This window comes from Mercenaria mercenaria, chromosome 7 (genome assembly GCF_021730395.1).
Source record: "Mercenaria mercenaria strain notata chromosome 7, MADL_Memer_1, whole genome shotgun sequence".
Classification (NCBI taxonomy): domain Eukaryota; kingdom Metazoa; phylum Mollusca; class Bivalvia; order Venerida; family Veneridae; genus Mercenaria; species Mercenaria mercenaria.
Window position 1 is genome coordinate 12255549 of NC_069367.1, and position 27690 is coordinate 12283238.

Genomic DNA, 27690 nt, shown 5'->3' on the forward strand with positions numbered 1-27690 from the left:
ATTTATAGTTGTAATTACGTGAGCAACGCAAATGAACCATATTACATAAAACCACAGCTTGTGATATCTTTTAGACTCGTTAACGTTCATTTATTTTTTTAAATTGGGGTATATATTGGGTAAAATGTAAAATGAATTTTATATCCAATTTTAGGCGCTGGGCGCACTTACATTAGTGCAGGAAAAAATGTCATCGATGGTACATGTATTACCCTATCCCTAGGAATACTATGAGAACCATGGTTAACGGCTCTGACTATCTAGACTCACTTGCCAGTCATCAAGATAGGTTCCTTTGAATTCTTCATGTGAGGAAGCCATCCAGCTGTGTGGTTCTACCCATGTGCCTGCTCGTGATGAAATAATGCAAGAACGGGTACCTGGAGTCTTCCTCAACCATCAAAGCTGGAAAGTCGCCATATGATCTATAATTGCGTCGGTGAGACGTTGAACCAACAGAAAGAAAAAACATCATTAAACCCAATCTGAATATATACTAGGCTGTTTCAGTGAAGCTCTTCTCACCTTAAACGCGCACTTCGGCAAAGGGGTACTATGAATATTTAACAGCTGGTAATTTTCTTTATATCCACCAACAAACAAATAACAACTAAAACATAGGAAGTACTGACAGCTTTATTGCATAAAAGTCTAAGTGCAGCTCAGCAAATATACATATATGTTAATTCATTAACGATAATGAACAAAGAGACGTATAATAAGTAAACAATTAACTACCACATAACGATGCATTGGAGAAGTATATGAAGCAATGAAGCTAAAGTATGGAACAGTTTGTATATTCTTAAACGACTGTGAATAAAACGTACCTGAAAATAAAACACATTCTGCTGTTTCAATTTGTGTATTTGCATCTGCCTGAAAGTCCTGTTTGATTTCAAAGAAATTAAAAGAATGCAAAAAACTGGCACAAGGTACTATATAGGAAAGACAAAAGGTAAGGGTAAAATTGAAATGAAAAATGTTAAGATTAAAACCTTCTGCTTCCGGTTTCAAACTCCGGTCCTCCCGAAAGGGACTCTACACTCTACCAACTTAGCTGACAAAATAACTTTAATTTATCTGATGAAAAAACTTTTAAAACCCTGTATCAAGATTCATTTATTTCCGTTTTTCCGATATCGTTTCTTAACCCTAACTGATCTAAAATGATATACTTATAAGGCAAAGCTTCTCGATTGTTTACTCAGTAGTGCCACGAGTGCGGTGTACATGCACACATGTTGGATATCAGAAGTGCATCGAAAACAAAATAAAAAAGAACAAGTTTACCATTCAAGCCAAGGAATCTATCAGTTTGAGTCAATATATCTACATCAGTTTTTCATGAAAACAAAACTTTTAAGTTTCATTGAGTCAAAATACTCCAACATTTTTTTTTTCATTACTTTTACCAAAACAACTGATGTTTTTCAATCTTACGAATGTAAGAATTTGTAAACAAACTTTTGAAACGGGGCGAACCCAAAGTCAACCTTAGACGTTTTAAGGTAGTAAGGGATGTTCCTATCCCTATACAATAAATTTGATATACGTTAAAACGAATCTAGTTAAATCATTAAAACAAACCATCCCCTTAGCTAGTGCTGATTTACAACGTTATGTTTCAAAGGTTGCCACCACTTTTTAGAAATTATACAGTAATGTATTCTTAGAGACTTTAGATTTAAATGCAAAACTGACTTATCTATTATTACCATTCAAATATGTATATGTATATGTGAATCTGGTAGCGTTAGACGTGACAAACGCCTGTAACTTTTGTTGTGTTATTTATACAGTTTATACTGCTCGCATGAATACTATTTTGATAGCATACAATAGGATTGTCTCACATAACACCCAAAGCCATTTGAATCTTTCAAGTCAGTTCAGGTTCGTTGATGTTTTGTTTGTATTAGCCAAGTCTTTGCTAAGTAAACTCAGCATTTCCTTGATATTCAAAACTTCATCTTTAATGGTACTTAGTTCATCTATTTTCGCCTTCATACTCAGAATTTCATCTTTGATAGTAGTGATTTCTTCATGTAAACCATCTTTTCCTTCTTTTGCCTTGGTCTCCTTGGTCTGAAAAACCAGCAGCGCCGTGTAATATGCGGAACGTTGTAGGTAAAAAAAAAATAAGTGAAATATACGTTAACATTACAAATTTACATAGTTTAAAAGCGGACACTTTTCATTTAGTACAATTTGTTAGTGATTTTTCCAAGGAACAAAAGGATGTTTTATTGTTTTTCATGAGATTTTGTAATAACTCCCCTTTAAGACTAACGTATTAAAATATGGAATAAAACTTTTGATCTCTATATATTATCTCTAATTTTACATTAGCATCTGATTGATATTGAGATATCTTAACAATATGAACAAGAAGGCAAGTTTTAAATCTGTGTGTAGCTTCGGTAATTAAGTGTCCAATTTATCCTGGATGCGCATCCAAGATAGGTAGAGGGAGATAATCATATTTTCAAACTTTTGTTTTTGGTGAATTTCGGCTAAATGGATATATAATTAATCAATGTAAATATTTCATAGATATAATAAAATAGTTCTTATATTCATATGATATCTTAGACAAAGTATGTTTACTGAATTTATACATATGCTAAAATAACTCTATCTCGGTTGCGCAACAAGGACAGGACAATCAAATTTTAAAAAAATGTTCCCAGTGAAATTCCAAAATGTATTACGTCGTCAGCGGGCACAACTACGTGTAATAGATCATTTCTTAAACTTTTGACCAAAACTATTACTTGATAAAAATACGATTCACCGCCTTTAAAGATACAAACCATCTATTATTAAGTTTTCACTATTAATGATAAGAGTTGCGGGAAGTTCTCGTTTTTCTCCAAAATGTGGGAGATCAACTACATGTGTAGTAAATAAAACTTTAAATTAATTGTTATATATGAATCAACTGAATCTGGCTGTACATTTATTTTATTTATTTTGTTGGGTTTAACGTCGCACCGACACAATTATAGGTCATATGGCGACTTTCCAGCTTTGATAGTGGAGGAAGACCACACGTGCCCCTCCGTGCATTATTTCATCACGAGCGGGCACCTGAGTAGAACCACCGACCTTCCGTAAGCCAGCTGGATGGCTTCCTCACATGAAGAATTCAACGCCCCGATTGAGGCTTGAACCCACATCGATGAGGGACAAGTGATTTGAAGTCAGCGACCTTAACAACTGGGCCATGGAGGTCCCTATGGTTGTACAACCTTCATAAATATATAAAACCTAGGGGCAACAAATCGTTCCCCGAAGATTTCTGCTCATAGCCAATCTTTTTAATCTGATACAAGTTTCATTGAAAAATGAATACCAAAGCATAAAAATGTGTAGGTTCAGTGACAATGTATATTTCCTATTCAGTGTAGCTGTTTTTAGTATAGTTCATCGATTAAAACTAATTTGCGTGTTTTTAATTTATTTTTAACGATAATTTTCATGGTCACGTGGTATTTATGACGCAGTGATTAATGTAGCGCTAGGGTAGATAATCGCGTTGTCAGTTTGTAGTAGTTGTAGCTACATTCTTACCTTATCTATCAGATCCAAAATCGGTTGCACCTGAAGTCCTCTTGATTTAAAATCTCTCAGACTGATTGCTTCGTTTGGGTTAAGAAAAAACCATTTCTTCAGCTTGAAGATACAGCAAAGCTTCTCCAGTTTGGAACTGACAAAGCATATAATTCCTTCGAATTCCAAAACGTATTTAATCTAGTAGTGAAAGAAAACAATCAACTCAGTGAATTTGTATCTGCTGCTTTACGGATTGAATGTTTCACCCTTGAAAAAGTATTCACAGCCTATAAAGATACTTAAGTGCAATTGAATTTAGTCTCTTTGAAAGCTACTCATTTCTTACTCATTTATTGACTGAAAACTGTTTTATGTTAAGTAAAAGTTACCTTGATACAAGCTACCCAAAATGAAACAAATGCATTGGTCTCTATGGAAGCTACATATTTACCAGGTTTGGTCTGCTTACCTCATTCCTAACTGAAGATGATGCGAAAAACTATTTTTTCATTTTTTAGTAGAAATGATAATGACCTTCACCCAAGGAACCAAATTTTGTCGAAGACATTCTCAAGCACACTAAGTGGAACTTACAGAGTCACATTTTGTTATAACAGCCAGCATTTCTACCATGCTTTATTGAAATCCTACCAACCAGTTATGAGATATGACTCTGGACGGATGACAAATTTAATAAAAACACTATATATGTATTGCACTATAATTAAATATAATTGCAAAGGGTCATAAATATTGTCTTCTTTTACCAATCTGAATGAAACTTAAAGGTCTATAGCAGTTTATATTTGTACCAAGTCTCATTGAAATCCTTCAAACCATGTCCGATATATAACTCAGACGGACAGAAAGTGGAATAAAACACTATATACGTATTATAAAATCATGTTAAAATGACCGTAAATCTTCTTATACGAAACTTGCGTGGTTACATTCATGGTTCTACTATTTTTTATTCGTTAAGGTTACAAACATGATGTTTAAGAAACCGAAATGTAGTCCGTTCCTATGTCAGTTACTACATTCTGACTAACATGTCCAGCGGTATTCAAAAGGTACATGTAGAAACTAAAATCTATTACTATAGACTGACTTGGATGAACATAAAACGGGGAGCAACCACAGTTTGTTTTAATATATAAATAGTGTTGACTTACCTGTAGAGCAAATCTGGTATTACATGCCCGTTTGTGAATCATCTCAACATTTTCCACTGCCTCCCCGACCTACAAAATTGTAATTTCATTTAAATAACAACGTTAGGTGTTCCAAAACGAACATCGCTTACGATATACTAATAGATATATCATTCAATTCAAGACTATACAGCGAGACTTATCGACTGAATGACAAAATTCACTGGAACAGCCACACCTCACACCCTGTTAAACGCTTAGCCTTACAGCAAAAGAACACTGGGGCATTATTAGAAATGCATCAAAACGAAAACATGTAAATAGTTCTTTGAAAATGTTGTGTTTTAAAGGCGTTGAACTGTACGAAAGTATGTTACTTTGATGCACTCTCTTTCCGGAATTCAATGTATACACTCAACAAAATTCCTAATCGGTTAGTTTATATTGTATTACTATCTGTTAATAATGCATATATTCACACGAAATTCCACATACCGACATTTGGGTAGGTACTGCAGCTAATTATTTATTTATTTTTGGCAACTCACGGCCGCATTAGACGTACGTGTGTATTTGTTTTTGCAATTCCAAAAGAATTTTGAAATAATTTGTTTGTCGCTGTCACTTTGATGGCGGTTATTTCCATTTTTAACCTTATTTCCGTTTACAAGAACCTTCAATCGGTGGTTATCTATCATCCGCGCTCTTTTGGCGAAATTTAACCTAAGTACAATTCATTTAAGTGACCGATTTTGAATTTTGTTGTAAAATTCCGACAGCCCGGGCGCGTTGCTCTTCTCACCATGATTTGTGTTTTTATAGTAGGACTTTCGTCAGTAATGCCGTAAGTGTTCATGGACACGTGCATATTGGTGCACATGCCCTGCACGTGCTAAATATGATATCATGGATTAAACAATTAATGCTGTTACATTGGCCGTGAGTCGGCAAATACTAATCAATAATTAGCTGCAGTACCTATTCAAATATCGGTATGTAAAATTTCTTTTAAATGCATGCATTATTAACAAAAAGTAATACAATAGAAACTGACCAATTAGGAATTGTGTTGAGTGTATATCAGTATACAGACAATTGTTTTGTAGATTTATAAACATAATGTATACGATGTTAAATTTTCGAGTGAAACAACCCTTTCTTTCTATGATTTGAGGTTGTCTGAATTGTTTTTCTCAAAATGTAAGGCTAAACGTTAATAATATAATGAAATTATTCAATAACACTAACAAAAATGTTTAATATGTACGAATAATTTAGGAAAACATGTATTTGAGCTGGTAAGATATAATAGTATCTTGAGCTGGGATGCTGTATTCGGCTTAAGGGAATTTTGCAAGGCCGGATCGCGCACATGCGCCAGGTGTGATCCGACCTGGAAAGATCCAAAAGACCCGAATACAAAATAACAAATCTAGCTACTGTTGAAATGACCCTTTTTTGTATACCTCCAGCTTTTTGTTTGTTGTTTTGTTATCGAAAGAAATCTAAAATATGTATCGATTTTGAAATATGTTTTGTGTTCGCCATTTATAGAACTCTGTCAGGCCATGCATATTAAATGAAAGTAGTCAGTCAACATACAATACAAAAGGTACAATACGTATTTTTCTGTCTGTTCGTATTTACTTGTGAATTTCAAGCGGTATTTTTGGCAGAATAATAGGTATACATTCTGTCTAATAAAACATTTATTATATTTTATCATACAGACATGAATGAGAACATCGTTCCAACAACGATCTGACAGCAAATAAAGTGTTAACATCTTGAGAAGTAATTGAATACTAAACTGATTTATACCGAACAGCTCATGTCGAACTTTTCCTTAATGATTACTACTTCATGATGCAACGCGTACAAAGTTTTGACACCTATACTATTTGTATCTACATCTTTTTTGCAGTTGTCATGAAAATGAACTTACTGGTCTGGCTTAGTGAAATCCGAACACCAGGTATGCAACTTCACATTCTATTTATCAATCTAGTAATGTTTTATAATTCAAAGTCAAGCACATTTTGAGATACATGTGACAAAAGCTTATATGTTATTTATGCATATTTTTGGACTTAGTCAAGGGCCATAACTCTGGTCTGACCTATTGAAATCTTTAACAAAACCCAAGATATACAAAATCACATACATAATGATAAATATGATGTGTTTCATAATCCTCGTTCAGATACTTCTTGATATACCACAACCTTTTAGATCCCTTTATGCATATTTTTGACTAAGTCACGGGCCATAACTCTAGCCTGACTGTGGGAGATCCCAATAAAACATCAAATGAACAATTTCACTTGCTGAATAACAATCCTGTGAGACTCTGGATCAAATAGATCTACTTTTTGAGATATGTTCGACACAAATTCGGACGGACGGGATAAAGGAAGGACAAAGGCAACTCTAAATGATCCCTAAAATATTTTAGGGGCATACAAAAAAAAAAACAACACAAAACTTAATAGTGTTCACACCTACCATCAAGTTTAAGACGATAATCGTAATAATTAGAAACAAACTGTAAATTACGTAACCGACAGGGGCTAAACTATTGTTATCGACAAAGCCCTTAAATTCCCCATACTCAAATCCGCCAACCATGAATGACGACGTCGCCAGTATGGAATGCCCAAGATTTCCAAATTCATCCTGTAAGAAAAAAAAGAAAGAAAACACTAACAGGATAATTGTTTTACGATAACAATTTATTATGACGAAGTTTCGTTTGAATCGTGAATGATCTTTTTCAAGAAATTCGTCGCTACATGTAACAACATGCTGCCATATTTAACAATTTTAAACAAATAAAGGTAGTTGTAATCATTTAATGTCTCCTCACAAGTCAAACCACTAAGGGTGGTGTGCTACCTGAAGTTGAATTCTAATTTCTTGACCATGTGTTTAGCCGAAGTATGTTAATTTTCATAAGAACAGGAGAAGAAGCTGTCTCATTTATTCCAATCTGAACAACATCCATTATCAGTACATTGTTTAATGCTGCTTCCCGATGAAGCTTCAGGTCAAGCATTTGTACTTTTGTTCAGGAATAGATATCTTCTAAAGCCGAAGCATTTATTACACGTATAATGCAGAACAGATTCTCCCACCTGAGAATTTTCACATGCAACATCTTTGAAAACAATAGCTATTTCTCTTGTTAAAAATCATGAGTCATGCAACTGTTTTAATGCTTTTGAATTTTGATCACCTGTTGAATATACAAATAAAGGAACTGGAAATATCTTGAATGTATATCACTCTGGTGTAAGAAAATCAATTAAAAAACTTATCCCAGGTTAATACATATTTTGAAACATTAGGTATGAAGAGCCTGCTCATGTAGGACAATATGAACGTACGAAATCATCTATAATTTACTATATTTTAGGCTAGTCGTGCGTGCACACATTACCAGCGACTGCTAATCTTACCCACACGGCGTCAGAAATGGCGCGGAATCTATTTTGGTGTATTTTTTCACTGTTTATTCTGTGAAATTGTAAACTAATACAATGATTACGCTGATAATTCAAGTTTAGTTAATTACCAGAACAAATACGAATATTTTTTGTACAAACAGTCAAAGCGCGATATCTGTTGGGATGTCGCATAGAAGCTTCGTACGATTCCAATATTTCTGTTGTTTACAGTAAAGTAATACATATCTATAGCACGTCAAATCACTAAGTATACTATTGCAATAGATCAAGATTTGATTTGTATCAAACATTATAAATGCTTACTTATAAAATGTAGGGAAAATTACTGTCTGCTAAATATGTAATCAAAAATTTCAAACCTGATTTTGGAGTACACAGCAGAATGCTGTACCAAGTGCGGTGAGTAAGACGGCGACGATAGGTAACACCTTCGTCAGAAATGTCTTGCTAATTGTCCACAACATCAGAACATAGGTTCCCAGATAATAAGTCTTCCTGGCATATGTCAGCACATTAGTCCACGCAAGAAGGATGGAGAATGTGCCTAGTATCCACTGCCAATTCTGTTTAAATTATAAGAAGTATTTCTACAATGGTGTACAAGATTACAATCTAAATAAACTTAACAATTAAGATACTACAATTTACCAAACAAAAAAAACAAGAGCTGTCAGTGGACAGCGCGCTCGACTATTCTCAGTGCTTGATAGTATAATATAAGCAATGAGTAAAACTTTAACATTACAATAGGCATATTCTAAGTCGAAAAGGGGCCATAATTCAGTCAAAATGCTTGATAGAGTTGCCTCCTCCTTTTTACAGACTGGGGTCATGATGGTAAACAAGTATGCAAAATATGAAAGCAATATCTCAATGGACTTTGCAAATATTTGGGGTGGTACGCAAACTTTAACATTTATTCTAAGTCGAAAAGGGGCCATAATTCAGTCAAAATGCTTGATATGGTTGTCTCCTCCTTTTTACAGACTGAGGTCATGATGGTAAACAAGTATGCAAAATATGAAAGCAATATCTCAATGGACTTTGAAAATATTTGGGGTGGCACGCAAACTTTAACATTTATTCTAAGTTGAAAAGGGGCCATAATTCAGTCAAAATGCTTGATAGAGTTGCCTCCTCCTTTTTACAGACTGGGGTCATGATGGTAAACAAGTATGCAAAATATGAAAGCAATTATCTCAATGGACTTTGAAAATGTTTGGGTTGGTACGCAAACTTTAACATTTATTCTAAGTCGAAAAGGGGCCATAATTCAGTCAAAATGCTTGATAGAGTTGCCTCCTCCTTTTTACAGACTGGGGTCATGATGGTAAACAAGTATGCAAAATATAAAAGCAATATCTCAATGGACTTTGAAAATATTTGGGGTGGCACGCAAACTTTAACATTTGTGTGACGCTCACGCTCACGCTAACGCTAACGCCGACGCCGGGGCGAGTAGGATAGCTCCCCTATTCTTCGAATAGTCGAGCTAAAAACAACAAACTAGAAATGTGTCACAGCAGACACGGATGCCCACGCAACATGAGAATGGTCACAGGCATGGTACTGCTCACAAACTAAAAGAAGGACCCTTGACCCTATTTGTTTACAAAATAAAATATTGTAGTAAAACCAGAAAGGCTAAATTCAACCAAGGACTGTGAACTTGTCCTTTAAGCTAGTGAAATAGTTGTTGCGTGTGACACATTTGCTTTCCATACTTATCATATGTGTCAAATTATTTTGAAATCGGACCATGCATTTTAAAGTTATAGACCGGCCACGAAGACCACATTATCAGTATATATGTGGGGATGTAGTGAAAATCGGCCAAGTTCAACAAAGGACTGTGACCTTGACCTTTGAGCATGACACATCGTCTATCCATGCTTATCATTTCTGTTAAATTATTCTGAAATCGAACTATGCATGTTAAAGTTATGATCCGGACACGGACATTTTATGGCAGGGGCATAAAATAATTTTTAGTTACTATACATTTATACCGTACAGGTCTTAAAATACTAAATTAAGCTTGTATACAGAAGCACAGTCAATCAATTTACACTTATCAAAATCTAAACTGTAGTTGTTATGTTTCATGATTTTGCATTATCAGTACTTCATTCTTTGCCAAAGTTGCATTTATACGCTTGGCCGTCAATGGATACAAGATAGTCCATATTGGACGTTGCAAAAACCTTCGTTACAATCTCCGCACTAACTTAATACGATTAATATATGATATATTGCTTGAAACGATGTGTCTGTATATGTTGACAGCGGACGCAGTTGTCAAGTGGTAAAACTGTCTGCATAACATAATGAAAAAAATATATAGAAAAGCAAATATTTACATACATTTTTAAATGACGGTTGGAAACACTTCCAGATACAACAAACATAAGAAGCGCCAACAAATGGAAACAACTTTTCATCAATGTTTTAACTGAAACCATAATCAACAGATAGGAAATGTTCTAACTTGAAAACCGAGTGCCCAGACTTGTATATTTCGTTCTGAAACGCAGGTTTTATTTCTATTTTACTGAAATGCAACAAGGGAAGTAATAACGATCAACTCCTTGACTAAAGGAATTTTAGGAGTTGTCCCGTTCAATACAAAGAACATATATTGATATTTTGGACTCTAGTTCAGTAGGAGAAAAATGTGGCCTTTTTTTGACTGTAGGTTTCGGATATTGTTATATATAATTAAAAAGAACCTGAATACGTTAATACGTTATCCTGATCCTGAACTCACACAGTACAATACTGGTCACCTGACATATGTTGAAACCGCCAAGGTAAATATATATTTTACTAGTGTTAAAAAGAACTTTATTAGTCCCCTACTGGTTGAAAACCAGTTTCGGGGACTATAGGAATGCGCTTTTCCGTCATTCCGTCATTCTGTCATTCCGTCCGTCCGCAATTTAGTTTCCGGTCCATAACTCTTTTATGAAGGGATTTTAATATTACTTGGCACAAATGTTCCCCATGATGAGACGACGTGTCATGCGCAAAACCCGGACCCCTAGATCAAAGGTCAAGGTCACAGTTGGAGGTCAAAGGTCAACAGGGCTTTTTACCTGTCCAGTCCATAACTCTTACATCCATGAAGGGATTTTAATATCAATTGGCACAATTATACCTCATAATAAGATGATGTGTCGTGCACAACTTTCAGACCCTAGCTCAAAGGTCAAGGTCACACTTAGCAGTCAAATGCTAACATGGCATGAACAGGGTCTGTTTCTTGTCCGGTCCATAACTCTGTCATTCATTAAGGGATTTCAATATTACTTGGCACAGATGTTCCCCATGATGAGACAACATGTTATGCGCAAATCCCGGAGCCCTTGCTCAAATGTCAAGGTCACCATTGGGGGTCAAATGTCAATAGGGCTTTTTTCCTGTCCGGTCCATAACTCTGCCATCCATGAAGGGATTTTAATATTACTTGGCACAAATGTTTCCCATGATGAGGCAATGTGTCATGCGCAAAATCCGGAGCCCTAGCTAAAAGGTCAAGGTCACAGTTGGAGGCAAAGTTCAATAGGGTTTTTTTCCTGTCCGGTCCAGAACTCTGTCATCCATCAAGGGATTACAATATTACTTGGCATGAATGTTCCCCATGATGAGACGACGTATCATGCGCAACACCCAGAACCCTAGCTTAAAGGTCAAGGTCACACTTTGATATCAAAGTTCAATATGATTTTTTCCTGTCCGGTCTATAACTTTGTCATGCAAAACATGATTTAAATATCAGTTGGCACAAACATTCCCCTGGATGAGACAACTTGTTGTGCGCAAAGCCCCGGCTCTAGGTCTGAGGTCAAGGTCATACTTAGAGGTTAAAGGTCAAATTCAAGAATGACTTTGTCCGGAGCCTTTTTTCTTCATGCATGGAGGGATTTTGATGTAACTTGGCACAAATGTTCACCACCATGAGACACACTTTTTTAGAATTATGTCCCTTTGTTGTTACTATAGATAGATTATATTGTAACGTTTTCATTACTGGCCGTAGGGAAAAATCGAGACCACTTTTCTGTGGTACAACATGCATGGTACATCCAAATTTTAGGTGAATTTTGATCTATTTCTTCCTGTTAAAGAGGTTCTTGTGGACTTATATTTTATAGATTTTTTTAGAGTTAATTTCGCTTTGTTGTTACTATAAATAACTTTTATGATAACTTTTTGTGTAATCGGCCAAAACAAAATCGAAATGAAAACAACTGTACGTTTGCAAAATATGCAAATTTTTATCCAAGTACTTTGTTATATTATATTTTATTATACCTCACATAAATGTCCAATGCAAATTTCCCATTAGTTTAACTTGAATAATATATCACATTTCCCGGCAATTTTATAACTCATGCGCAAAATCGTTACTTTCAATTTCTGCGCAGGTGATATGATCCATAATTTCATATCACATGCGCAACAGCGCTATTTTGTTTTTCTGCACATGTGATATTATTTTTGAATATAGGGGTCAGCGATATGTAAACGTCTCGACTTAAATCTATAAAAAAGTCATATTACACAGCAAAGTCGCCACAAACTCTTGAGTGTTTACTAGTAAAGACTCTTTAATTCTGTCTGCATTATTGGAACCCCTTAGTAATTACTTTTTAATGTTAAATAATTATCATGTTGATTTTCCAGTAAGTGTTTTGACCCTTATGATCTTTCGGTATAATAAAATAAATATTGCATTCCTGAAAGGGTGATATGAAAAATGTTCACCCCTCGAAATATGAATATAGACCTCGGCTGGCGCCTCGGTCGATATTCATATATCTGGCGGTAAACATTTTTTATATCACCCTCTCAGGAATGCAATATTTATATAGTATATATATAGTACAATAGTGTTTATACATCATTGATAGATATCAGTTCATTATGTTATACTGCAGTAGAGAACATTAGGTGTCTTCCAGTAGGGGACTTTGTATTGCATGGCAATATTTCATTCACTTGTTCCAATAGATTTGCAAAAAACAAACGAATTTATAGAAGATGGAGATATCTATCTCTCGGGTAAATGCTCTCGCGGTAACTTACCGCCTAAACAGTAACTCTCGTGTCAGATATTTCAGTATACACCATCACCTAGTGAAAGAATGACAAATATTACATACGGCCCGGTAGTCTGTATTTTCGCAGTCTGTAAAGTTTACAACAAACAAGATAGAGGATATGTAAACAGCTAATTCCACGTAGTTTTCTTTCTGTTTGAAGTATTCACGTCCGTACATTCGGACCAGCTGGTAAACCTGTGAAACATTTCAGGTGGTGTTAGATTTATCTTTGCTAGATATTTAAATTTTGTAATAGGGCTTATTATACATTCTGATCTTTGTATTTCTATAAGTACAATGAACCCTTTTAAAGCATGCAAATTTTAAGCGGTCTTCAAACAATTATTATGCAAATCTGAAATGATATTAATTAGGAAATAAATTAAACCTGGTACTTAGAATTTAGATGGTAAAAATTTGAAAGAAAACATTTTCAGATCTTTCACAAATAGGATACAATGTATAGGATCAGTAATGGGCGTATCCAAAACTGTCAATCATTAATGTTTATATAAAACCAATCTGACAAAAGTACATCTCCAATTAACGCTACGCATTGGATCTGAAGACGTGCTGTTGATAGACTAGTTTTGGCGACGACCCTTCTGCTAGCCTATCAGAGCCTTGCTTTCAATATTTTGAAAGTGAAAGCAGAAGTTTTAAATATATATCTTTAGCCTGTGTTTATCATGTTTATAATATTAAAGAACACTTCGTGTTTTCAGAGGTATCATATGTCAAGGTATGGACTTGGTCACATAAGGGGCGAATATATGTCAGGCAGCCTGTTAGCTTAGTCGGTAGAGCACTCACCCTGTAAGCGAGAGGTCCCAGGTTCGAGCCCTGGACGAACTGCACGTTTTTCTCAACCTGTGCATTCGACGCTATTTTAATGGTCAGGCAAATGCTTGTTGAAACGTGTCGTCTGATTGGTTCCAATAAAAATAGCTGTCCGCAAGACAGCGCGCTCGACTTTTCTAAGTGCTTGACTCTATATTAAAGCTTTGCCAGTAAAATCTTTATGAAACCAAAACATTCTAAGTCAAAAAGAGCCATAACTCTGTCAAAATTCAAATCATTGTTATGGGCATTATTTTTCCTTGTGTAGACTTTGATAGTTAATAAATATTTTAAGTTTCAAGTCAATAGCTTTGATAGTAACAGAGATATTTGCCTTTATAAAAAAAAAAATAACAAAAAAAATCTAAGATAAAAAAGGGGCATAATTCCGTCGAAATTCAAATCAGAGTTTCTGGGGATTGTGTCTCCTTGTACAGATTTTGATAGTAAATAACTAATTTAAGATTCAAGACAACAGCTTTGATAGTAACAGATATATTTGACTTGATCAAAAATTCTAAGTCAAACAGGGGTATAACTCCATCAAAATTCAAATCAAAATAATTTCTCCTGGTGTTGATACTAAATAACACTTAAAGTTTCTCAAGTCAAAAGCTTTGAAACTAACAGAGATATTTGACTTTATCAAATAACTTTAACCAACGCCGAAGCCGACGCTGGGGCGAGTGAAATATAACTCTACTTTTTCTTCGAAAAGTCGAGTTAAAAATCTATTTGCGCAAAATGAAAACAGTAATATCGGAAATCCAAATATACAGAAACATGCATGTGAATAAGTCATCCTCAGATCTTTGTTTAGAAGTCAGGTTGACATAAAACAGACTGTCCACTCGGGACTGTCAAATACGATTGACCTAGTTTACATAATCGACCATGTGTGTTTTGTTTGTGATACCGCCTGTAAGACATTGACCTTGGTATGAATAGAATAGCAATACAGGAAGAAGTAAGATGATAATTATTAGCAAAATGGGATGACCATTTTCATACATGTTCCGCTAGTTGTCCTAAAAACATGTTTTCTTTAAAAGATGTAGACATGACAATTGCCAAATTTTTCGATCTCCGTGCACATAATCTGAAGTGCAACATAGTATGGTCTCAATTTCTATACTTTTGGGCGAGCTTTGGAGTTTTCACCGAATTTAGACGTTATTTATAACTATGTAAGCGTTACGCTTTCAAAGCGATCCGTTCCATGCTATTCTAACTCTTATTACATACACGTTTCTATTCCCCGTTAAGTTACACTGGTACCGGAAACGTCAATATTTTTCCATACACTGACGCTTGAATTTCATATCGGGTGCGTGACGTAATTCACTGTTTGTTCTCGCACTATTTGTTTCTATTTAGTTCAGTATTGTCAATCTTATTCAGGCTATTGAACAAATTTATGATATTTACACGTGTAGATGTGTATGTAATAAAAAGGTTATTATCTTTGCATCGGGAAATATGCACTCGTTCTTCAGCGGAAGAATATTGCGCTCCTAACGTCGCGCAATATTTTCACTGAGAACTCGTGCATATTTCCCGATATAAAGCTGATAACCTATAATTATCATGCTTAACACGAATTTTGAAAGCACTACGTTTGAACATTTTCACCTAATGTTGGGGTTATTTATAACAATGTAAGCTTTGCTCTTTCAAAGCTATTCAGTATACGTTTCGTTCTATTCTATTCTAATCATTATCATGCTAAACACGATTGGTTTTGACTTTGCGACCAGGTAGATCATGATCAGCCTGCACATCGGTTAATCTAGTCTCAAACATTACAACATTATTCATAACAATACCATAATTATAAAACCGGGGAGTTTGTTATTTACTAAGATATTCTCACCTTAATGTAATTTCGATCAATGTTTATAGTTTATAGTCTATTCTTCATTATTATGTAAGTAAATGTTACCTCTTTTAAAATCATGATGACAGATAAGGCTATGACTAAGCATTGCATATCTACAATCGTTGATTTTCTGTTACTTTCAAAAGAATTACACGCTATTTTGATTTCAGGATTTCCTAATGTGGTCTTGTTCGAGCTCGTAGTTGTGTTCTGGCACTTAGTCTCTGCCGGGGAGACGTTTGGATCAGCAGTCGTGTTCCCGTATGCGGTTATGTCGCTTTGACGTCTAGAATGACAATATACAAAGAAATCTTAAATTCTTATAACTTCCAATTTCGGTCATTGTCACAGGTTAAACTTTTTGAGTACCTTAGTAGTACATATAATTGCACATATTGTTTTTTATTTCCTCTTTGTATTGATCTGATCTTGTACCATTTAAAACTGTTTTCTTTTCTTTATGCTTGGACAGTTGCTTATCAGTTTGTTACAAAGACTCAAAATATTTTGAAACGTTATAAAACATCATCCTTTTGTATATCCTGTGGATATATTAAAACCAAATTTCTACACATGTGCGGCTTAATCATATTAATATATTATTCTATTCATGACCTCATTCCATTTTTAAAAAATCACATAAAACACAATCATGGTTTCTTCACGTATTCATAAAATATGGGATTATCATTCTTGGGAAATAGACGAGTAAATATTGTTATTTTGCTGTATAAAAATGATATTAAATATCAGAATTTTCATTCTTAGTGTATGTCAGGATCATGGCCAATTGTGGTGAATGTCACACACGACATATCTTATTAAATGCCAGAAGTATATTCCATTCGTAATGAATGTCAGGACTATGGTCAGTCTTGGTAGAATGTCACACTCGACGCATTTTGTGCACCTGGTGTTAAACTGGGATTTCACACAGCCAAACCAGAGTTATGGCTCTTGACTTAGTCAAAACTATGCATTTAAAGGCCATAAAATTTGTGTCGCATGTATGTTTAAAAGTATTTGACCTCGGATTATGATATAGCAAAGGAATATTACGCTGGTATTCAGCGTGTTAAGTTGTGTATCTACGATTTTGTTCGAGAGTTCACTCAGCCAAATCAGAGTTATAGCCCTTCATTTAGTTAAACTATGTATAAAAGTTTTTGTCGTATGTAACTTAAAACTCATTTGATCTTGGGTCATGAAACATAATAGGCATATATTATGTTGAGGTTATTTATAACAATGTAAGCTTTGCTCTTTGAAAGCTATTCAGTGTACATTTCGTTCTATTCTATTCATAACATAATATGCATATATTTCAGCATGTAAATTTATGCAGGTATGATTTGTTTTGGATATCTGACGGTCACACCAGAGTTACGGCCCTTTATTCAGTCATAAATATGCACAAAGGACATACAATTTTGTATTGCATGCATCTCAAAAAGTATTTGACTTAGAATGTGGAGTTGCGCACCTTGCTTTCTGTTGGGGATTTCACTCAGACTTACGTTCTTATTTATACATAAAGCTCTTAAAAGTTTATGTGGCACATGTCTTGAAAATGTTTGACCTAGAGTCACAAAAAAGCACGGGATTGTTATATAGTATGTGAATCTGTGCACCTGATTTCACTCTTTAAGACCAGAGTCATGGCCCCTGACTTAGTCAAAATATACAATAAATGCATAAAATTTTGTGTCAAATTTATCTCAAAATGTATTTGAACCAGAGTCAGAGTATTTGGTTTATCAAATTTAACAATAAGTTTCATTAATATTCTGAACCAAATTGTAAATCATAATACCTACTTACCGAGAATGTATATACGGCGGAACAGTGGTACTCACAAACACAGTGAAAACAGCCAGATAGATCAGATAAAGTAGAAAATTCACTGCATGGAATTTCTTTCCTATATGATTCCATTTACGGCTGACTAAGGCTACTACAAGGGGGTGATCCAAAAGCTTTTGGTAGATTCCATCACATGAATGATCTGTCATTTTGCAATCCATCTGAAATTGAATAAGAAGTTACTCAGTAAAGTCAATCAGTTAGCAGTGGATCAATTTTATATAGAAGTGACGCAATTTTAATTACGCCATCATGCCGACAAGTTTCAAGCTGCAAGTTTGGTGTATATAAATTTGTTGTTGACAAAAGCATTCTCGATTTGTTTCATATCAAAACCATTTGCATCTGTTTAATTGCCTGCAGCTTGGAAATATATAAAACTATATATTTAGATTGGATCCGCCAGAAGGACGAAACTGTTCATTTTAAGCTCAGTACCCTTGGTCAAATTTAGCACTGTAAAAATTCAAGTGCCACGACCGTTTGAATTATCTTTAGATCACCACACGAATTTAGTAGAATTGTGTCATTTGGACACGGATGCCGCTACATACTGCATCATTCTCTGAATAGCAAAGTTTGTAGCACAGACCATCTTCACACGAAGGATGTTCGACAACAGTTTTGAAGCAAATTGTATTCAGCAACTGCGTTATTTTGAATCCATTTCTCAAAAAGTATACAAGGAGTTGAACGCACCAAATTTCTTCACTATGGCCTATTTAGAAAGGGTCATAATTCTAGAAAAAAATAGCCACAGAAGAATGTTCATTATTTATTGTCATCTTCACATGAAGGTACTTCACCTGTGAAACGTCCAAGCATACTTTCAACAGTGTTTGATGAGTTTGACACACAAGACTTTTAACTTTATTCTACATTATAGCAAAACTATGAAAGGGCTATAGCTGCGGTAAAAATAGTCACAGCAAAAGTTCATTCATTTATTGTCATCTATATCTGTGAGAGTTTAAAGCACATTAAGCTAATAGTGTGGGAGGAGTTAGACACACAAAGTTGTTCTCTATATTCTATATATCAAAACTATCAAGGACCATAACTGCGGTAAGAGTAGTCACAGAAATAGTTTCTTCCTTCTGGGTCATTCGAGCTTGTTCATCTCTGAAAGTTTAAAGCAAATCAGGCTAAAAGGTTAGGAGGAGTTGGACACACAAGATGTTTTCTTTATTCTATGCTATCAAAGGACCATTCCTGCGGTAAGAATAGTCACAGAAAAAGTTCCTTCCTTGATGGTCATCTGCACATCAAGCTTGTTCATTTGTGAAAGTCTGAAGCAAATCAAAATAATTTTGTGTGTGGAACTGGACACAAAATATTTCTGATGGACGTACGGACGGACATCAGCCAAGCGACAAGAATGACAAACACATCTACAAAGAGGATCAAACAAAAGAACGTGCTATTAAAGTTCACAATAATGGAAGGTTCATAAGGTTGATGTGGAAACTTAAATCCTGTAAACTTTAGACTCAGATTGAGGAAGATTATAGTTATGAATTATCTTATACATTGTGTAGATGTATGTACTATAAAACTGAACCCTAACCTATCCCAAATGTCATCAGTCCAACGAATACCGCCAATCTGAGGTATCATCAGAAGCTTTTAGAGGCTCATTTCATATTTGACAAAATCCCAAAAATGTTATCAGATTTGTTTGAACAAATTGGAATTGACTGAATATGTAATAATGTCACACAAAAACAGTATCTATTGTAATGTTGATGGACGCTACGTTTTTCAGAAACAACGCCGTCAGGAAGGCAAGCAGTACCATTCGCAGTCAGAACTTTTGATGTCACAGCAAAGAAAATAGTCTGAGATCGAAAAGAGTACAACTTGTTATTTTTGATTTTACATGTCTGGATAGACAAGGAAAACCAAGCATTGAAGTGTTTGGTTTAGAATGACAGCAGAAATAAGAAAATTAATTGGTCAGAGTGAAAATTACAGGACTTTGACATTTAACAGCCAAATGAAAAATTGATACCTTGTAAAGGTAATAACAGCCCCAATGAAAATATAGGGATTGGCATTTTCGTATTTGAGAACAGATCATACTTTATTACAATAGACTATACTTTTAATTTCTTTGAGATTGATTTCCTAACATAACAAGAGCTGTCCGTAAGACAGCGCGCTCGACTTTTCTCTGTGCTTGACTCTGAATTTGAGCTTTGCCAGTAAAAGAAATCCAAGTTAAAAAGGGGCATTACTCTGTTAACATTCAAATTAGTTATGAGAATTGTGTCTCCTGGTGTAGACTTTGATAGTGAATAACTATTTTGAGTTTCAAGTCAAAAGCTTTAACAGTAACAGAGATATTTGACTTTATCAAAAATTTTAACAAAAAAATCTAAGTTAAAAGGGGCATAATTCTGTCAAAATTCAAATCAGAGTTATGGGGATTGTTTCTCCTGGTGTAGACTTTGATGGTAAATAAGTATTTTAAGTTTCAAGTCAAAACCTTTGATAGTAACACAGATATTTGACTTTATCAAAAACTTTAACTAAAAATTCTACGTTAAAAAGGGGCATAATTCTGTCAAAATTCAAACCAGAGTTATAGGAATTGTGTCTCCTGGTGTAGATTTTGTTAGTAAATAACTTTTTTGGGTTTCAAGTCAAAAGCTTTAATAGTAACAGAGATATTTGACTTTATCAAAAATTTTGACAAAAATATCTAAGTTAAAAAGGGGCATAATTCTGTCAAAATTCAATTCAGTGTTATGGGGATTGTTTCTCCTGGTGTAGACTTTGATAGTAAATAAGTATTTTAAGTTTCAAATCAATAGCTTTGATAGTAACAGAGATATTTGACTTTATCAAAAACTTTAACCAAAAATTCTAAGTTAAAAAGGGGCATAATTCTGTCAAAATTCAAATCAGAGTTATGGAGATTGTTTTTCCTGGTGTAGACTTTGATAGTAAATAACTATTTTAAGTTTCAAGTCAATAGCTTTGATAGTAACAGAGATATTTGACTTTATCAAAAACTTTAACCAACGGCGACGCCGACGCCGGGGCGAGTGCAAAAGCTCTACATTTTCTTCGAAAAGTCGAGCTAAAAATTAATATTTATATAACTCAGAGCACAATTCAATAGATATAACCCTCCTAGTGTAGCGTCTTACGATAACTGGCCACATATTATTGGAGACAAACGGGTGGTCTATGGAACAGGTGGATGCTCCCTTACGGAGCTTGGTTAACTGACCACATTGTATGTCTAGATCTAGAAATTGATCAAATGTTCGAACTTCTGACAAGGATATGTTTTTTTTAACTTACTTCGATCCTTAATTGTGGTATAATTAAATTCTTTCAGTACTCTCCAATATTTATCTCAAATATTAAATATTATCCCAGATAAGCCCAAACTATGATACTTAGAGAAACAATTTTGTGAGAACTCCCCTTCACAGATATCTGCATATTTATTATATCTATATCTAGGCATAGGAAATAGAGATCAATATAATTGCACCTTTACTAATCCTACCAGGTGTTCTGTATTACAAAAGTGCTTTTATTGTGACATTTTGATACAAGCAAAACTGTATTATCTGCACTATTAGTTACTTACTGGTACTTCGTTTTATTATTGGCTTGTTAAAAGTTAATTTTTTACCATGTCCAGAATCATAGGAACCATGTTTTGAGGGGTAAATCAAACACAAATAAATAAATCCTGGATGTTTTAGTTGTGCAAAAAAGTATGATATTGTGTCTAAAACAGTTTTCATTTTCCATTCAATTGTGTAATCGAAAGGGAAGTAAACTAATAGATATCTCTGCTTATAAGTACTAGCCTAAGGCAAGAGTTGTCATTCTTTGTGGATCACAACTTTAAATCAAAAATAAAAACTTCAGTTATTGATATTAACAAAACTATCATAAACTTCACATTTGTGAAATCATTCTTGGTTATTTCAAGGACTTGGAAATCAATTTCTAGACTTTATTTAATGTAGTACTATCATTGAAAATTTTTGGGTATATCTCTAATACTATATCTCATGCCAGTTTCGCCTGAAATAAATTGTGTTTATATTGATTAATGAGGCAGGTTTTATGGTCACCTGTTTGCCGCCAAGGCAAACTTGATGTGTAAAATGGCCAGGTTCAGTGTTGAGCTCTTTTCTATATGAAACTAATGTAAATTTAAACCACGTGAAAGTGAGGAATATATACTTGGGAAAATGCGTAGTATCACCACATGTAATGATTTTCAAAATGATGAATGTTGCAGCTATTTAATGGTGTTAAGAGTTAGTTTAACGGATCACAACATATCTTTTTTAAGCTAGTCAAAATAAATTAAGTAAACATCCGCGAAACTTAGATCGATGTTTTGACGATGCACTGATTTGTTAAAATAAAAAAGGTAATACCATCAACCGGAGGGGATGGTTGGTTTTCATCTTCTTCATACTATTTATGTATGCCTCAATGTTCTCAGTATCTGTAAATATATAAGCACTATAAAGATAAAGAATCTAAAACATACGCATGTGTACTTCCGGATTTTTCTAACCAAACCAATCTGTATTTAAATAACTTGTTAATTATACAATAATAAAAATAATATGGAAGTCTGTTACAGCTAGCCACCTGCTTAGCATTAACTGAACCATGCAATGCACGTGCAAATAAGTTATATCGCAGTTGGTCATATTATTATAAAGATATCTTATCTCATAGCTGTGTATTTCAGAGTTAAAATACAATACTACGTTGCGTCTCTAAAAGCAAGCACACGGAGTAAGGATGGTACAAGCTGGAATGTCACACAGAACGGTTATGAAATTACATAAAAGAATCAAGTCTTAACATATGTCAGACACATTTTTTAAACTTGTCTTCAATTTTATTTTAGAAAAGGTTAAGAACTGTTTTGCACGAATGTGTGGCCAACCCATTACCACTGCATTTTAGGCAGTTCGAAAATGCCCTTAAAATTCCTTAGATTGGACCAGTATTGACCTCTATTTCATCAGTCATTACAAAAAAAAACATCATGAGCCATTGATTACGTAATTTTACAAGAAGTGAAAGCAGGATAACCCAAGTTTTAAATACAAAATTTAATTATGTGTACATTTTTATTTATTATTTTACTATTTGTTACTGCATGGGTCTTGTTGTGGAACATTATTATTTCCAGTGTTACAATTGTTAAAACGTGATCTTTTCTCATAAAGTGAATTAACAATTTATTAACATGTACAAAATGTACTTATAAAAGTAATTTCCAAGAATTAATGTGTTATGAATTTGGTATACTTCCTAGAAATGCTAGGGGTCTAGTTAGAAAAGCCAACAAGCGTATATCAATATTAAAGACAAATATGCGGAACTGGTGTCCTGGAGCATGTCTTTTAAATGGTTCATTGTACCAAACATTATATTTACAGATTAAAGATAATGATTCTTTTTGTAAACTGCAAAATATAAAACAAGTCATTTGCATCAAAAACGGAAATGAAGATATGTAATAACACTTGCCAATTTTAGTAAATTGTATGGAAACGCATGCGAAATTTTGTATAGGTGAATACATTTTTTAATATGGCATTTCCTGTTCTTTTGACCTCGTTTCTGATTTTGTTCATGTAAGGTAGTGAAACGATCGAAGATTTAACGAATAATTGTGTCAATATCAAGATATAAATTTTTACAGACAAAAAGCATAGACCATGGGCAGGAAAGTCCTATATCACGGTATTTACGTCTGTTCTGATACTGAACGAGACGATTGACTAATACTTCATGCCCCTGGTAGGAAATGCAACTGTAGCATTGAACCTTGTATTTTCTAAATACTTCCATTAACCAAATGTTTTTTCTTAAGCAGATTTCTTGCCTGTTAAGAATTTAGAAAGGTTTTTGCCTGCTAATGAATTTTCTCGGCGGAAGTTTTAGGCAGATTTTTCCCTGTTAAATATTGTCTGGGCAGATTTCTAAAACTGGTTTCCGCCTAAGATAATTCGCAGCATATTCCTGCTTTTAGCGTGTTATATAAACCTCAATTGCAACTAGCGGAATCTGCCTTACAACTTTTCTTAGATTTTTCTGAAGTTTTCGTACTGGTATGTTTTCAAAGGGTCTTCTTACACATCACATTAATTTTCACAACAACGGTCTTACATTCCTTGAGGTGGTCGCAAAAAGGTTGACCGTACTTTGACTCAGCATTGTTATTATTTTTCTTCCAACGGTCCACTGGGTCATCGAGTGCATTCAATTTTGTTCTATGATCGTTTTCCTTTAAGGAAGTTCTTGGATGGAGGACTGATGTCCACTATATTACCTCTAATAAATGAATGATTCTAAACCGAATCAGCTATTATTTTGCTCGCTTCCTTTTATTCTTTATCAATAAACTTCAAAAAAGTTTGAAAAGCTTTAAAAAGTGAGGGAACAGAGCATTTCAAAATTCATTCACCATACTGTTGTTACAAACCAAACACGCAGTCAATTTACAATTTACTCTGCCTTTTTCAGGGAAAATTAATAATAAACAACGGATAAAACGGTATGGAATGTTACATTAAAAATTACGGGAAACAGGCATCATTATAATGGATGCAACTTCATAGCTGATATATGCATTAGTACATTTGAATAAGATTTTTCCCCCTAAAGTTTATTCATCTGCATTTATTCTAGCATGCATAATTGCTATACATTACTTATGTCTTTATTACTTATACCTTCATTACTTATGTCTTTATTATTTATATTTGATGAAGTCATATTGCGCACATAATTTGACTGAACTTGAACAAACCCACCTGTCAACAAACGGTGCTCCCAGGTAGACGGGTAATCATCATGGTCCGGCGGCCAGTACTTCAGAAAATAAGTGTCGTCCAAGAATTCGTAATGAAAATGTATCTCCTTCCCTTTCTTTGTAATACATTTATTCATCACCTCCAATGCAATCTCTTATCCCATAAAAATAAATAAATATTATTGTTATCAATATTTATTATTGCTGTTTATACTTAAAAAACCTAGAATTCATTTTAAAATCTCAAAGTACAATATATCGTCAAGCGTATAAAGAAATGTATATAGATGTGCATTAACCCACGCTATCTGAATGAAATTTTTAATATAATGCATACTCCGTTGTTTTTCCTCAAATGATTGCTATTATTTATCTCCAGGAGCTCATATTGAATGAAACAAACAGTTCGGATATTGTTGCTTCTTTTTAGGATTTAATTATCTATATATATAATAATGTTTAAAATTAATAAGATTAAATTGACAAGAAAGATCATTTTAATTCTGGTAATGCTAATTTCCCTCATATAGATGAACTACGCGAAATATTTTATGGGGTCTATATTTCTCAATTAATCAGATTTTCTGATGCATGTAGACATGCTGAAAGTTTTAATGAACACAATTAGTATATTACCAAAAAACTCCTTCAACAGGGCTCCCGCTGTCATAATCTGCGAAAATATTTTACTTTCGGAATTCAGATTTGGGTTCAAAATTTCACAGTAATGTGAAAACACTTCTGTGATGAGGTTTATCAAAACCTGACTTTTATGGGGAAGTTATTTACTAAAGGACTTTTCAATTTTCCAAGTGGTTTGGGACGATAAGTGGAAGTTTAATTGAAATAAGTTATGACCCAAGTATTTTGAGACACACCACATGTTTGTTTTTCACTCTTTGACAGTTTCCTCTTTGATTGTGTCGTCGTGTCCTAATTAACAGTGTTTTACTTGTTGCTCTGCTTTCTGCAAATGCATTGAGTACTTATGTATTGGGTGTTTTATGTTTAATATACATTTTAAATGACTATTTCTGTGCCGTTAGTTAACAATAACCACGTTAAGGATTTGCCTGGCGGGGATAACTTTAATTAACACTGTTAATGTAAATTTGGAACATGGTTAGGATAACGAGCAAGGGTTTGCGCGGAATAAGCCGTTTTAAGCTCCTGAGTGGTGAATTTGCGACTGACATTTCCAAGACGCTGCCCCACTCTTTTCCTTAATGTGTTTGTATTGTCTTTGATTTCTATTTGTTTTATTAAGTCAGACGGTTTATGTGTAATCTATCTTTTGAGCACACATACAGACACTGTTTTTGGGGTTTTGTTTCGGGAGGCTGCGTTCATTTTGAATTATTGTGCTTGTCTTTCATGTGCATTTTCCTACTTTAACGATAGATTGATGCTATTGCTGGGCCGCAATAACTTTTCCCTTTCCACCAAATAACTGTTTATATCAGGAGCATACAGAATTATTGGTTAAATGCTTCCCTAAAGGCGACATAGCTTGTTATGATTTTATGTAAAGTAAGTATAGGACTATAAAATATTTATTGCGCTGCTTTTTATTTCAATACATCTCGTAAAATTTAATGTATGGACAAGGGAAAATGAACAGTTACCTGGCATCTTTTCTATGAGTACCCGGAAAGGCGTGCTGAATGTATTTCCAGTTTTGTTTCGAAGCAGTCTAAGCAAGCAATCACGACCAGTTTCCCAAACTATATAACGGACAATTTTCCTAAAGTTTAACGGAAATTATATAATTGAAGCTTGTGAAAATTGTGTTCATATTGGAAATGAATAAATGTTACCAGGACGATAGGAATCTGTCTTGCAGGCATTTTGATAATGCACATTCGTCAATGCATTAACAGGTACGTGTTTAGTTTGGCATCTTTAAACCAATACAGTATTTACAAAACATTGAAACAAGTTCTTAGGCTAGAAAATCTTTCGTAGATAAACATTGTAAGGTATACAGTAAATTAAATGACATTTTGCCTTAATACATTTTCCAATTCATACTTACGCTATCAAATGATATTTTCATTCCCTGTTATCTTCAAATATTCTTTTTTCCCGATTTACCTATGTTTAATAATAAAACAAAAATTTTGGACGTAAGGATCTATACCCTTAGCATGTTCTGTATTTGCATTTGTATCATATATAATATTACCACTGTGTCCTTTTTAATGAACATTTCCGCTATCTATAAATGAAACAGATTTTACCTTCTCTCCTCAGTAATCGTATCATTTTTAACAGCCGCTATTTCCTCTAACGCCAGATCTAAAACATTGAAGCCTTTTTTGTTTACTGATACAGCCGTATCAATCCAACGGTCACTCTTCTTTTGAGCATAACGTGTACCTCTTTTTGTGGTTTCCTGTACATCCCCATTGCCACATATTTTTTCAAGTGTCTATAGATAAAATAGATTTCGAAAAAGCCATTAATTTATCTAAAGTTATGCTAAGTTTCATAAGGATTATGCTAATATAATGGTCTTAACTGCAACAAAACTTTAAATACAGTTAGAGTATATGTACAAACTATTGTAAAGGAAACACAACTTTACCAATTTAATAACACATCAGCCATTTCAAAGACATATTACAGACCTAGTATGATACAATGTTCAAATCAAATTACGTAAAACTAAACAAATCTTGAATGTCATCTAGCTTTTAGGGCAATTCGTCGTATCTCAAATGGTTCTTACTCAATATAAATGTATACCTTGTGAAAACGTCAGACGAGGCCTTTCATCAATAAAACCAACGTAAAGTTGACACGATGAGTGATAGCTAATTGTTACTTATACGTAAATGTCTTATTTCTTATGAAACGAATATATAATCTTAAAAGGACTGTCGGCATAAAAAATCCAACAATACGTAGAAAATGTTACAGTATGATATTGGTAACAAAATTACTAATCTTCAAAAACATTGTCATACTTCCTAATGTCATGATTAGAAAGCAGTGATAAAAATTC

At 34.0% G+C, this 27690-nt stretch overlaps 1 protein-coding gene across 1 annotated transcript; it reads right to left on the minus strand.

The window, feature by feature from the left end:
- Window positions 1–618: 618 nt before the first annotated feature.
- LOC123554915 (transient receptor potential cation channel subfamily A member 1 homolog) lies at window positions 619–27578 on the minus strand. Its single transcript, XM_045345344.2, has 12 exons — window positions 26924–27578; window positions 26309–26427; window positions 24685–24837; window positions 22282–22352; window positions 17825–18027; window positions 16067–16289; window positions 13345–13479; window positions 8539–8742; window positions 7218–7388; window positions 4734–4802; window positions 3577–3756; window positions 619–2088 (listed from the first exon to the last, which is right to left on the minus strand). The coding sequence occupies exons 2-12, from the start codon at window positions 26313–26315 to the stop codon at window positions 1888–1890; spliced, it is 1617 nt and encodes a 538-aa protein (XP_045201279.2). The 5' UTR covers window positions 26316–26427; window positions 26924–27578; the 3' UTR covers window positions 619–1887.
- Between the last annotated feature and the right edge of the window lie 112 nt (window positions 27579–27690).